Source organism: Ursus arctos, unplaced genomic scaffold, assembly GCF_023065955.2.
Source record: "Ursus arctos isolate Adak ecotype North America unplaced genomic scaffold, UrsArc2.0 scaffold_23, whole genome shotgun sequence".
In the NCBI taxonomy this organism is placed as follows: domain Eukaryota; kingdom Metazoa; phylum Chordata; class Mammalia; order Carnivora; family Ursidae; genus Ursus; species Ursus arctos.
The window spans coordinates 37,530,482-37,545,384 of NW_026622908.1; the positions used below are offsets into that span (position 1 = coordinate 37,530,482).

Below are 14,903 nucleotides of genomic sequence, written 5' to 3' on the forward strand. Positions count from 1 at the left end.
TAGTATTGAGCATGGAAGTAAGGGCTCCTTGTCATTTTGCATTTATCGGTGTTTAAACAGAGCGTGTACCTGAACGCTAGCATGAAAATCAGTTTTGGCAGGAACCTTTGGTGAGAGGTAAAATACAATTACCCCTGTGATAAAGAGAAAGTTCGAATGTGCTCTGACCTTCACCTTCTTTGTGCCTTAGTGATTAAATTAGCGTGACATACACCTGCTATCACGGGGAACTGGAAACGTACACATTATCCTGAAAGGAGGCAGCGTGGATTTACTTTGCCAAACATGAGTGAAATTATTAGAAAAACAGATCGGCTATACAACTTTCAACAAAAAGGAGAAATTAAGATACTATTCTAAACTCAAAGCCAGTAGTCTTGGCAGAACCCAACAGTACGCAATAGATTTGCAGTTAATCCCCTACATTCCACCGCATCAGCTGTAAAAGCCGATAAGCGTTTTGCAGTCACGTTGTGTTGGAGGACACGGTTGTTAACCTTCAAGATCAAACGCAGTTCTGTTACTAGCAAAAATGGGTTTATTCGGGAGGAGCAGAGAATTGTAATCTGGGACAGGCAAGCTGCAATGAAATCATAGGCAAGTCCAGAGAACAAAAAGGAGGAACTGCCTTTTTTTTTTTTTTTTTATAGAGGGAGAGATAGGATTTGGGAATTACTGTTATGAACAAAAAGTCCATTGCAGCCAACTGAGAGCTCAAAGTCAGGTAGGTTTTCATGGGTGAGTCGTGACAGTCTCTCATTGGCTGACTGATCCTCGCTGGGAAAGAGTGTCGACTTGGAAGATGCCAGGTGCTTTTCTTCCTGTTGGGTCTACAACTCAAGAGGAGTGGTAGGGCATGAGAGCCCCCCATTTCGGCCTCCTGACTCCATTCGAAATAAGGTTTCCCTGTATCAGTTTTTATACTGTGAAGTTACATTGTCGGAGATTGAACATACTGTGTATATTTTAATGACACGTATTTTTTAGGTGTAATGATTGAGGTGGTGTTTTGGTGACCTTTATATACAATATTTTAAGTCCTTTTTGACGCAAGGCAGAATATAAGTTAAAGTCAACGTTTACCAACTGTTTGTTAGGTTAGGGACTTCATACCTTATCAAAGTTGCCCCTTGCAACGTTAATATGAAATTAAAATTATTTCCACTTACATATGTGAACACTGAGGTTCCCATTACTAGATCACTCAGCTAGTAAGTGGCCAAATTCAGACTTCAACTTGGCTCTTCCATGGTGAGTGAACTCTCTCCACCGCTATATGGCTGCCCAGAAGGGCATCTTCCATATATTACCATCCAGCCTAATGAATTAAAAAAAAAAGTTGGACCTTAAAGTAGAATGTCTCTAGTAGAGCTGAATTCACTTATGAGCTGTGTAAGTTTGGGTAAGTTGTTTCACCTCTTTATGCCTCAATTTCCTCATCTTTAAAGTGGGAATAATATTGCAACATAGACTGTCGGGAGCCTTAAATATGTTCACCCATTCGCAGCAACAAGACAGCGTTTGGCACGTAGCAGTAAGTATTCAATAAATTATACCTACTGTTATCATAGGAATATGACCGAAGTCATGTTCCTCACCCGAGTTCACCGCTCAGTGAAACCATCTGTCCGGTTGTCTAAGATTGATTTGAAGAGAAAAGCGGGCTATGTAATAATGTATATGTGCGTATAAAAATGAGAAGGGAATCACTCTTCACTGTTTCAAAGTTAAATGAGGCACCCAGACTTCCTACAATTGTCTGATGATTACTACTCCGAGACAAAATGAAACTCAACAATGTACATTGTTGCTGCATTTGTGAGGTCGTTCTGATGTATGGACAGAATCAAAGCCTTGTGTTGCACTCAGAAAATATTAGCTAGTGGTAAAGGGGGAAAACGTCAAACCTTTGGACTTCTTTTCTGTGACAGCCATCAGTAACCCCAGATGGCCTCTCAAGAAGTTGGTAATGCAGAGCCTGGGACGGCCTCAGCCGGTGGTCCCCCAGCAAGGCAGGCGGAACCAGAGGTGGTAAACTCCGTCTACCAGCGCAACGACGAATTGCAAAATCACCAGAAGGAGAAACTACAAGCCCTTGGGGTATGTCAACTTTAGTTTAAAAATTGGTTTAACTGGGGATGTACTGTATGGTGACTAATATAACAAAATAAAAATTATAAAAAAAAATAAAAATAAAAATTGGTTTAAGATGGAAGAAAATAAATATCATGTGGAAAACCTTGTTTATCCACATCAGGAGGAATTTGAGGTATTCATCCCTGAGTCAATAATGTGCTTCTTTAAGAAAAGACTGGGGCCTATTTTAGACCCGGGGAGTAGGAAACGTCCTGTCCATGTTGGAGAATGGACTCCAGTCTGACCACCACATCAGGAGGCTGAGTCCTTATGAACTCGTATTCTGTATTTCAAATTTAAAAATTGGGTTGAAGAAAGGCTCACTGAACTGCTGTTTAATGTCTGAGCGCCTTCATCATGTGCTAGGAAGAGACTTGACCCCATCTATGTTACCAGCCACGTTGCCTCTACCCTTCTGCCGCTTTCTGGAAGGAGTTTGTGAGAATGAACGGGAGCAGGGGGAGAGGGGGAGGGAGCTGAAGGGCTGCCACTGGGATTGGTGGGGACAGCAGGGGATGAAAACCTCCCAGGCCAAGCCCTTGCCCAGTTAACTTAGGCTTGATTTTATAATCGTTTCAAGCACAGCTATCTCCTTTCTGAAGAAAATTAACATGGTCTCTGATGTATACAAGTATATGACCATTATGCTTTTCTTCCCCCCTTCTTACAGGCTGTCCAGATTCTGAATGGAGCCACAGTTCTGGTTCTGGGTATTTTTCTAGCTTCCTTACAAAACATATTCCATCCCTTCAGTCAGTTTTTCTTTATCTCCTACACAGCCTATCCACTGTGGGGTCCTATATTTGTGAGTATTCATTCTCCCTGACCAGAGATCACTGCTAGATACCACTGCTAGAAATGTGTTTGATTATTATAGTGTCGTTCTTAGGTGATTTGAAGATTGTCTGCTATGGGGTTGATTTGTAATTCTTTACCCATGTCTTAAAAACAAAGTGCCTTTCTGATTTAGAGAAATCATATTTGCTGAGTACAACTTAAGCCCCAAACATGAAGTTAATGTATTCATGTATTAAACCCAGGTATCATGTTTGTGGATACTAAGAAGATCAAATGAGGGGACGCCTGGGTGGCTCAGATGGTTAAGCATCTGCCTTCAGCTCAGGTCATGATCCCAGGGTCCTGGGATCGAGTCCCGCATCGGGCTCCTTGCTCAGCGTGGAGCTTGCTTCTCCCTCTCCCTGCTCTGCCTGCTGCTCCCCCTGCTTGTGCTCTCTGACGAATAAATAAAATCTTAAAAAAAAAAAAAAGAAAAGGAAAATCAAATGACAATTGAGTATTGGTGAATTGTCTTGTGTAGCCAAGAGAGTCCTGGTTTGGGACATAAACGATTTGCCTATTGATCACAGTCTGGGAATCAGAAGACTGATTTCCCCTATCTGGGTCAAAATATAATCAATAAAATAGGCTTTGGTCCTAGGTGATCTTAAAGTTTATTTATTTAACTTTGTTATTTGATTATCACCTACCTGACGGTTTGTTTTTTGAAAGGTGATGCGTAGGAAGTAATTAACCAGAATTGTTTTATTTGTAGATTCTGGTGTTAGAACTTTGAGAATTTATTTGTGTTCGGCCTCAGACTAAACATGAAAATAAAGATGTTACCATGGCGTGTCAAAGATGGGAAAGTTTAGCTGAAAATAGTACATGGCGCATGTAATTGGCAAATGAAGAAGAAAGAAATTTACAGCAAATCTTGAGCTCTGATTTATTCATGCTTTGACTTTTTTCAAAACCTTTGCCCTTCAGATGTCCTTTAAAACAAAATCGCTCATCATCTGGCCAAAATTTCTTGACCCGAATCAGATCTCCCATTCTGACAAAAGATTATATTCAGTTTCTGAATATAGTCTAATGCACATAATTTGGATTTAACATTTCTGAAATGTTTAGGTAATTAATATGATCATTTAGATGACCTAGTTAGAATCTGGATTTTTTTCCTAGCAAACCTGGAGTACACATTTTCTCTGCATTGTGAATCCCGACTATCTAAATGGGAAATTTCCATATTGTAGAAAAGAGAGTAAGGAAGGGTTTCGATTATTCAATCGGAAAAGAATATTCTTTTCTCAGAAAGCTGAGGTCCGTTTGTTGAAAAGAAGTGATCAGGGAACCAGAGCTCACTCTTTTAAGCCATCCTCAAGACTAAGATTCAAATCTGACTGTTGGATTCCCATTGCCGGAAGCTTTTCTCTGGCTCTGTATCAGCCACGGGGCAAAGTCTAAGATCCCTGACGTGGAACAAAGCCTTTCCTATCTGGCCTTACCTGCAACATACCCTCGTCTCCCTCCCCTTCCCTCTGTATCCCTGCCCTGCTATATGTGGACGCACTGTGTGATCCCCTCTACTCCCCAGTCTTCCTCTTACTAATCCTTATCAAACCGTGTGACTTTGGAAAAGATATTAAGCTCATGCCCTTCAGTTTCCTAAGATAGTAGAAATAATATGAGGACCTTCTCTTTCGGTCACTATGAAATCAAATGAAAAAAAAAATAGAAATCTTAGCTCTTGTTAATGATATGAGTGCTTTATGTGTGCTGGGCCCCTATCTAGGACCTTACTGTGTATTATTTCATTTTATCCCCATATAGCTCTAAGGTCAGTGACCTTCACATGGGGATATTCACATCTCTATTTTACAGAAAAAGAAACACAGGCAAAGGAGGGCTTGACACTTTGCTTCAGGTGCAGAATGAATACAAGTTACAGATGGCATCAGGATGCAGAGCGTATGCTCTTGACCGTGGAGCTCTAGCGAGCCTGCAGTTGCTTGTGATAACCACTTTGAAGGGGAATTCAAACCTGTTCCTTCGCGTTCAGTCAGAATTCAAGAATTGGATTTATGTAGCAAGCTTTTGCTCTCCACGATTTTGGCAACTTTGCCTTCAAACCATAGGAGTGACTTTAAATGGTCGTAGGATTTATGAGGTATAAAACCAAAGGAAGTTTTAAGAAGACCATGAACTTGTAAAAAATTCAATTTCTCAAATTAGAGTCATGCAAACAATAGCTTATCCAAAATAGTCATGTAAAACTTAGTGGGTGTATCAATATAGGCAGTTTTGCAGAAGTTCTTTTAGGACATCTAATGCAATCAATCAAACCCTTGTCTGAAGCCTGGGTAAGAGCATGAGAGTAATGTTACATGTGCGTGTGTATGTAAATAAATGTTATTTACATTTACTATAAATAGAAGCATAAAGACAATTATGTTACATTAAATATTTGTATGTATTATGTTTTTAAAGTATGCATGCTCGTATAACCTATAAAAAGCCAGACATAAAACATATGAAAATATGGGGCACCTGGGTGGCGCAGTCGTTAAGCGTCTGCCTTCGGCTCAGGGCGTGATCCCGGCATTCTGGGATCGAGCCCCACATCGGGCTCCTCTGCTGGGAGCCTGCTTCTTCCTCTGCCACTCCCCCTGCTTGTGTTCCCTCTCTCGCTGGCTGTCTCTATCTCTGTCAAATAAATAAATAAAATCTTTAAAAAAAAAACATATGAAAATATTATATGTTTGCTCAAATTTTTAACTAATTTAAAATTTTATTGCTATAAAATGATGAACAGCAAGTATAATTCCATGTGGTAGAATGTGAATGTAAAACAGAAGTTTTGTGCAACCATTGCTAGATAGCCACTAATCAAAGGAGTACAAAGAAAAAATAGTTGAGACTTAGTATTCTCTTATCTGCTTCATGTCCTGTGTTCGAACAGTTCATTGTTTCAGGATCCCTATCTGTTGCAGCCGGGAGAAAACCCACAAGAACGCTGGTAAGTGGCAGTTGTTCTTGTCTTCCTATGATCGTAGGACTAGAAATAAGTTATCCATTAATAAGAGGAGAGTAGAGGTTGGTGAATTCAACAGAGACATCGAGTCTCATGTAATGTGCAAGAAAATTCTCTTTTCTTCAGGTGTTCAGGTGGTAAATTATCAGAAAATCATAGAGATTCCGAATGATTATTGGGATGGTAACCTTGAATATTGGATGACTTTGAAGCTCAGAAAAAAGCTTCTTGATTTTTGTGGGTCGTGAAACTTGACCCATTCTAATTACTTCCACCGTACACTTTCCACCCTTAATTCCGCAACTGAAAGCCAAGAGATCTATTCCTTTAGTGATTCATTACACACTTACTACGCCTTTGTTATGTGTTCCGTCTGAATCCTCTCTCCAGTTACACAACTTCCCTAGTTCGTTCACTCTGCCCCCTCCCTCATGGCCACCTCAAACACCAGTCCCTTTTCTCTCACCTTTATCGTCCATTGATGACCTTGCCTCCTATTCTGAGAACTTCAAGCCATTAGAGAACATTCGGGCCCCCACTCTAATATCCACTTCATGGACCAGGTCTGTACCATTTCTCTTTTCATTCTAACCTCTTACAGCAAGTGACCTCTCTATGATTTTCTTCAAAGCCAGGATCCCTACTTGAATACTAGATTCCATTCTGGTTTTGTTTTGTTTTGTTTTTCAGCCCAAGTGCACCGCTCCAAATATCTTTTTGCTAGATCTTTCTAATCAGCCTATAAGCATCCAGTTAGTGCTCTAAACAGAAAAAAAACATTTTGACCTTATTTTCTCCTGATGGCTAAGGGCACAATTTGCTTTTCCTTCTGTAGCTAAACCATTTAAAGGGATTATCTATACTGTCTCCAATTCAGATCTGCCTAGTTTCAACTAAAGCCATTCCAATAAGGCTTTATTTTCTTCCCTATCCCCTTTCCATAACTGTTCTCCTTAAGATTACTGGAGACTTCTATGTGGGCAACACAAAGACCAATTCCCAGTCCTTACCTAACTTGACTCATGAGCCACTTTAACACATAGTTTGTCACTCCTCCTTCCAATAATTTCTTCACTTGGCCTCTTGATCACTTCAATTAGCTGGTTTTCCTCCTGTCTTCTCGGTGTCTCCTCCTCAATGTCCTTTCTTTTCTTCTCTCTGACCTTTGAAGGCTGGGGTGCCCCAGAGTTCAATCCTTTGTCACCTGCCCTAGTCATTCCATTGGTGACCTCATCCATGCTCATGGCTTCAAGTGACATCTGTACGCCCACAACAGTGAATAAATACCTCCAGCCTAGATCTCCCTCCTGGGCAATAGGCTGGTGGATCTCATTGCTTCCACTTAGAGTTCTAAAAGCCCCCAAACTCTACTCCACATCTTCCTCCTCAAATCTTCCCCCTCCACTGTCCTCCCCGTGTCCACCGATAAGAACTCCCTCCTTCCAGATTCCCAGGCTAAAAACCTGAGAACTAGCCTCGATTTTTCATTCTTTGACAATCTTGAATCAAATTTGTCAGCAAAACCTGTTGGCCCTACGTTCAAGCTAAATCCAAAGTTTGACTGTTTCTCATCCAGTCCACCACCATCTTTCTTAATTGGTCTCCTTGCTTCTACCCTTGGCCCTCTCTAAACCAGTCCCTCTTGAGACATCAGTGTTCCCTTTGATACATTAATCTAATTGTGTTGCCCCTTTGCTCAAAGTCCTCCAGGGGCTCTATATGTTCCTCAGAGTAAGAACCAAAGTCCTTTTGGAGACCTGCAGGGCTGGGTGTGATCAGCTCTCCCCTCTCTCTCCATCTTCAGTTCCTCATATAGTTGACTTTGGCCACTCCCCTCCAACCATCCACCTTGTCCTCTTGCTTCCCCCAAACATGGCTGCAATACTCTGGCTGAAGGGCTTTCAGTTGTTTCCTTGCCTGAAAGGACTCTCCTCCAGTTGTCCTCCTGCGTATCCTACTTGGCTCCTCACTGCCTCTTCCAGGGCAGCATTTCTATTAATACCACCACCTCCACTCCTCTCTGGATGTCCAGGTCCTCCTCACTCCATTCCATTTGCCCATAATACTTACTCCCTTTAAAAAATACTATGTAATTTATCTGTTCGTATGCTTAGTTGTTTTCTTTCTTTGCTGCTAGAATGTAAGCTCCACGGGGGTATGGATCTTTGTTCATTGATGCGTCCTGGAATCTAGGATGATGCTGGGCGTGTAAGCAACCTTGAATTGATATTAACTGAAATGAATCGCCACCAAAGGAAGGAAGGGTGTGCTTCCTATATTAATGGAAAATTCTTATTCTTTTTTTTAGGTGCAAAACGCTTTTGGAATGTGTATTGCCAGCTCTGCTGTGGCTCTAGTTGGGTTTGTTTTTCTCTCAGTAAATTTAGCAGTTAATAAGCACTCTTTCAAGAATTGTGAGTCTTCACAGTCACAGGACTTATGCGTTTACGTGGGCATCTTTTCAAACGTATGTTTTCAAAAATTATGTTTAATTATGAAGTATTTCACACAGTCTAAAATGTACAGAAGAATAGTGTATCAGGTATCATGCAACCTTGTTTGAATCTGGGCTTTGCCACTTATTAGCTCTGTAATGAAGGTCAAGTTCGACAATCTTTCTGTGCTTCAATTTGCTCATCTTTCAAATGAGGATAGTAATGGTATCAGTCTCACAGAGCTGGTGTAAGGATTAAACAAGTTAATATTTGATTAACAGTTAAAACAGTGCACATTGTGTTATCTTATTAATATTTATTACTACTACTGTTACACTCTCCAGAGAGATCAAATGGAAAAAAAAATTATCTCGGATCTTACTAATAAAACTGACTTGGGAGATTTGCAGTATTCTCTGTGGTCTGGGATTTTCAAATCATGACTCACTTTTGAATTTCGGGGGGCATTTTATTTTTAAGGCGAAGTTCCTTAAGAGCCTTTCCAAATGATTTTGTTGTTTGTGTTAGATATTCTCCCTCATCTGAGGTCCACTTAGAATTAAGATTTTTCCTTCCAATTTGCCTATTTTCTCCATGATGACCGATTTTATGATCTATTTTTACTGACTGACTCCCAGTCCTCCTGTATGCTAGCATAGAAGTTTGTGCCTCCTTTTTTTCTACGTTGTATTTTTAATAAGCCAAGTTTATATTTATATGGGTCTGATTTTTCCCCCCCATGTGGATTTCATAGTATTTTCCTTCTGGAGCAATTTTGTATTTGCTTCGTCGAGGTGTCTCAGTGATAATAGAGGGCTCGCTAGTCTAGTAATTTTTTGTTTAATATTTGAGTTTAGTGTTTAGTTTCTAGCGATGGTGTAAATGCATAAACCCTCTAATGAGGTTCCATTAATGAAATGGCAGAGGGGTTGTTTTTGTCTGTTTTCCTGAACTGCCTCCTCGTCTCCCTGGTTTGCTATGACTCAAATTAGGAGATGTTAGCGACAGTATCAGCATTTGCCTCTACGGTTTCTTCACCCCTGACTACTTCACGTAGGTTCATAAAGAAATTCAATGTGTCTCTCCAGGGAAAATGTTTCCATGTTTTTAGGTTGACAAAATCTCTCTTAAAGAGTGTTGGTGTGTGTCTGTGTCTTAAACCTAATCTATGGTTCACTTTGTTCTGTTTTAAGGGTGGGAGATGTTATATTTGGTTTCCTGATGACATTGTTTCCCCTCTGAATGTTTGTACTGGGTTTGATATGAGGCATCGTATCCCCTAGGGCCTGATGTCCCTAATGCTGATCCTTACCTTGCTGGAATTGTGCATCAGCACCTCTGTCTCAGTCATGTGGTGCATAGAAAGCTCATGTAATTCGATTGAGGTGGGTTTGTTTCCATGACTAATAATTCACATGGTCTGCTAGGGTTTGAGGTTCTCTCTGACTCCCAGAATTGGAAAGACACATTTATACAGTAATGATTTGTGGGGTACCTGGAGTTAGAGATGGTAGGAACATGAGGGATGGAATGAAGGCTGGAAAATGAGGAAACAGTGTATTTAATATAATATTCAATGTATGTTTAACATCATAGTATAATGTAATAGTAATATAATTAGGATAATAATAAATTAAAATATCAATAATAATACAACTACTACACTATAATAAATGTTATAATAACATTTAGTACATTTTTATATAGATATAATTAAGTTCAATGATCTCCTTGTAACTTGTCAGTTTCTAGTTGTATAGCCAGGAAAAAATTATGAATTCTTTCCAGATTTTAGGTAACTCAACTATTAGATGAAAGCATTTTCATTCTCTTCTGATGTTTGTTGTGAGGACCGTGTACAGAAAACCTCAGCACAGTAATAATCAGCAATCATGTGTAATTGGCAATGGTCATGGTGATTGAGGAAGGGATGGAAGGAGAGGGAGGCGATGATCCTGTTCTTGGACGTTGATGTTTTATTTTCCAGGTGATTTCCTTTCCTTCCAATTCCGTGTAAGCAGGGATGCCTCCTGATGAAAATAAGTCTGAGAGCAAGGAAATTCAAGCTTAAATCTCCAGTGGGTCAGAGCTTCATTCAAGAACTCAGGAGGATGGGAGCCTGCAAAACGCAATCCTACTCTCTTATGGCACCAATCATGAGAAACTTGAACATTTGATTCAAATTTTTCTGTTCTACTTATAAACCCCATTAGTATGTTTGGATATGGAAGGAAAAATACACTTCTTTAGACATTCTTGGTTTCGTACCTTCTGTGATCACCATCCAACGTTGTTCCCAGAATCGGTGCTCTTTCTTCTTACCCACCTACTCCACTGCCTTATAAGGTTCAAAGAAGGCAAGTAGAAGAATCCCTGGTTTATGTGTTCTCTCTAAACCCGACTCCCAACCACCCACTGAAAAAGAAAATGAGTCCGATTTTGTTCATCGCAGAAAAACACTTCCTGACTTTAGCTGACATCAGCATTGTAAAAACTCAAATAAAAATCCATCATTATCATGAAGATACATTTTTACTATATTTGAGATGGGAGGGTCAAGCCTCAGAGATTTTATTTCAGTCAGCTGCTGAGATTCCCCCATGCCCTGATACATAAATGATGGTGTAGACTGGGGACTTTGAGAGCAGTATCAACATTTGTTCTTCAAAGGATGGTGAGAAACTGTAAAACAGAGAAGTAAAAAATAAGGCTTTGGAATCTCATAGATCGGGCATTAAATTTTGATACTGTCACTTATTACCTGTGTGAATTTGAGCAAGTTACTTGATCTCCCTGTCCTGTTTTTTCTCACCTATAAAATAGGTATGATAATATCAACAACCTCCAGGTGCCTGGGTGGCTCACTTGGTTAAGCAACCTACTCTTGCTTTCAGCTCAAGATCTCAGGGTTCTGAGATCAAGCCCCACATTGGGCTCCATGCTCAGCACAGCATCTGCTTGAGATTCTCTCTCTCCCTCTCCCTTTGCTCCTTCCACTGCTTGTGCTCTCCCTCTAAGTAAATAAGTAAGTAAATAAAATATTTAAAAAATATCAACGACCTTATCAGTTGTTATAAGGGTTGAACGAAGTATAGCAAAGGTGAAATTGACCCACAAGTACTAAATAATTCTGTTGTTGCTCTTGGTGCTGCTGCTGTTAAGGCTGAGGCAAGACGGTGGTTAGATGTGCAGGGAAGATGGCAGAAAACCTCACTTCTGTTGTGGCTCCTCCTATCCCCCCCGGTGATATTAATGGCTATCTTTTCAAGGTGGCAGTTTGATGTTAAAGCTCCTTCTGATGTACCTGGTTCCTGATTTATCTATTGCTGAAGTGCTTATGTTTCATATTTATAAACAAGTTTCCTTCTCTTAATGCTAAACTGAGTCATTCATAATGTCTATAAGTTCATACCCATAGGCTACTCTTAGCTCCTTGTTTACCATATGTGCAAAAATTCTTTCACACTCTTCTCTACTAATTGTTGCCTCTCTTCTTCAGAGCACACACACACACACACACACACACACACACACACACATATATATATATATCTGCTTTTTAATCAATTCAACAATGTCTAGGGAGTATCTACTAGGTGCATGTGCTGTGCTCTAAGTTCAGCATACAATAGAGAATTATGGATAGTTTCTGCTCTCAAGTTGCTCACAGTGGGAGATATAGACCCATGGAAATATGTAATTACAACATGGAGTAATAAAGGCTATGATAGAAAGAGTATAGGAATCTGGGAAGATGTAGGAAGGGTTCCTAACTCAGAGGGGATAACATTTTTTTATAGAAGAATTTTCTTCTAAACTGAGGTCTTAAAGATAACTAGAATTGGCATGATGAAGGGGGATCCATGCAAAAGTCTTTAAGATGGGGAGAATTGAGGCTATTCAGGGAACTAACAAGAGAGTTTAGTGTATCTATGTTGTGTGAAAGCAGATGGCAAGATAAAACTTTGGAAAGAGAAAAAGTACACACATCACGGAGACCATAAGACAGAGCAAATCTCTGAGTCTTCAGAAGCAATTGAAAATGTACGTAGTGGTGTTGAGCTGGCTTATATTGACTTGTGAGAGCTGACTTTAAATTTTCAGGGATCACAAATTAACATATTTTTGGTGGCTTGAAATTGGCTGCGGTGGTAGTATTTATACATCAGAGATTGGTTAAAGCCACAAGTCCCATTAGCACCCCCATCCTCCAACTCTGGAAAGCCAGTTGTTCAATATTTGTAGCATACCACTGGATAAATATGGACAGGCCACACACCTATTTGAAATTTAGAGATATCCTCTTAGTTGCAATGTAGAGTGTACTGGAAGGAATCGGTGGAGAAAAGGCTGATTAGGAGTCTGATGCCGTACACAAAACAAATGATGGGTGCATCTAGACCAGCAGAAGAAAAAAGTTATTTATAGTAACAATTGTATTATCATTTTTCATTATTTCTACTTTTCTTCTCCAGTATGTTATAATCAAATAAATAATTTCTTTGTATTTTTCCAAAGATATCTGCTAACAAATTTTGATCAAAACATATTGACATCCTGGAGTGGACATTGCGGTTGCCTATCTGGCAGCCATTCTAGCTATCCTCGGCTTCATGGCAACCTTGAGATTTTGGTGGTTAACCTCACCCTGGGCTGCAGGGCTACACCACGGTAGATCTGAACCCATCAAAACACTTTCATGCTTGATTGTCTCAGCCCATGAAATGTCCCTGGGCCAGGGCTTGATCCAGTTGGGGAACATCAACATTAAGTTGGAGGCTTTTTTACAAATGTAAAATACGACCTTCCCTTTCATCATATTTGTGAATTAAGCGACGGCTAGAACTAGTAGCTGTTAGTGGCTATGGCAAAAATGAACCTCTGTGCTAAGCTGAAGGCAATGTGAGAGAATTTCAGAAAATAGAAATCAAACCCTAACCTAACCCCACCTGAAATTTAACCTATATCTGGAGTTAGAAGTTTCATGAACACATACATTTTGTTTTTATTGTTGAACAAGATTTGTTGCAAATATCTTCTCTCCTTCTGATTTTGCTTTATTTTGATGTTTTTGTTACTTCTTGTTTTGCTTCCACCCCAAGTTGTTGTAGTTTTATTTACTCACTTTTCATCATGATTTATGCATTTTTGTGTTTTGTGCAAGAAACCCTTCCTTAGCTCAAGTCCATGGAGATTTTCTTTTTATATTATGATCGTTAATATAGCTGTAATTTACTTTTTCTATAGACAGTGATGTCATCATCATCATCATTATTGTCATCATCCTCCTCCTTTTGGAAAGCTAATAATTCTAAAACTTTTTGGTTGAATATCTCCTTATTTGCCATATTGGAGGTCACACACATGCAGGCCTCTACCCAGAGCCTCCTATTTCAGAGACTTTGTTGTTGTTTTGAAAATACCACATTGTTTTAGTTGCCTGGCATAATTATTTTTGGGTAGTATGGACATTTAACAATATCAATTCTTCCAATCCATGAGCGTGGAATATATTTCTATTTATTTGTGTCATCTTCAATTTCTTTCATGAATATCTTATGGTTTTCAGTTATTCTCTTTAATTATGGGACTTTTCCTTTCAAGATCTTGCTCATCTTTTATTACATTTACACCTACAAATGGGAGCAAATTTCTTTATTTTTTAAAGATCAATATATATCCTTAGTCTTTTCTCATCTGAGACAGTTTCTCAGACTATCCTTGTTTTTCATGACTTTGACATTTTTGAAAAGCACCATCCTGGTATTATGTAGAATGTCTTCTCGGTGTGGGTCAGTCTGATATTATGCCATGATTCAGCTAGATTTATGGTTTCTAGGGAAGACTTTCATACAGTTGAAGTACCCTTCTCATCACATTATGTAAGGACATCAGTATACTCATGATATCAACATGGAATCATTGATGTAGTTACCATGATTACTTGGTTAAGGTGGTGTCTGTGAAGGGGTTCAGAACAAAATCTCCCCAAGATGTGCCTCATTAGCTTGTAGACTGTTTTGAGTTGAAGGCAAGACCCTGTGGGCTCAAGAGAAATTTTGTCCCTCCCTTAACTAGCTAGAAGGATCTAAATTGGAGATCTTTCCAAGAATAAGAGTTATTGCCAGAGATAAAAATCTTTTTTAAAGGCCTATTTATTTATTTATTTATTTATTTATTTATTTATTTATTTGAAAGAGAGAGAGAGTGCACGAGCAGGGTGAGGGGCTGAAGGAGCGGGAGAGAGATAATCTCTGCAGACTCTCCACTGAGTGTGGATCCCAACATGGGGCTCAATCTCATGACCCTGAGATCATGATGGGAGCCAAAATCAAGAGGCAGACATTCAACTGACTGAACCACCCAGGCATTCCACCAAAGATAATTGTACATGAGTGACCTATCTGTATGGCAGGGCAAACATCTAATTACCAAACATCTACTCTTCTTCTTATTGCACTGTGATTTTTGCTCCCCCTCTTTGAAGCCCCAGATCCCTATCCCATTCCTTAGCTCAG

The 14,903-nt window shown here is 39.6% G+C and overlaps 1 protein-coding gene across 1 annotated transcript; it reads left to right on the forward strand.

Annotated features, from left to right (window-relative positions):
- Nucleotides 1-666: 666 nt before the first annotated feature.
- LOC113249060 (membrane-spanning 4-domains subfamily A member 3) lies at nt 667-8,768 on the forward strand. Its single transcript, XM_026490618.4, has 4 exons — nt 667-2,100; nt 2,807-2,941; nt 5,879-5,935; nt 8,259-8,768. Exons 1-4 carry the CDS (start codon nt 1,948-1,950, stop codon nt 8,511-8,513), a joined length of 600 nt encoding a protein of 199 aa, XP_026346403.3. The 5' UTR covers nt 667-1,947; the 3' UTR covers nt 8,514-8,768.
- Nucleotides 8,769-14,903: the final 6,135 nt, after the last annotated feature.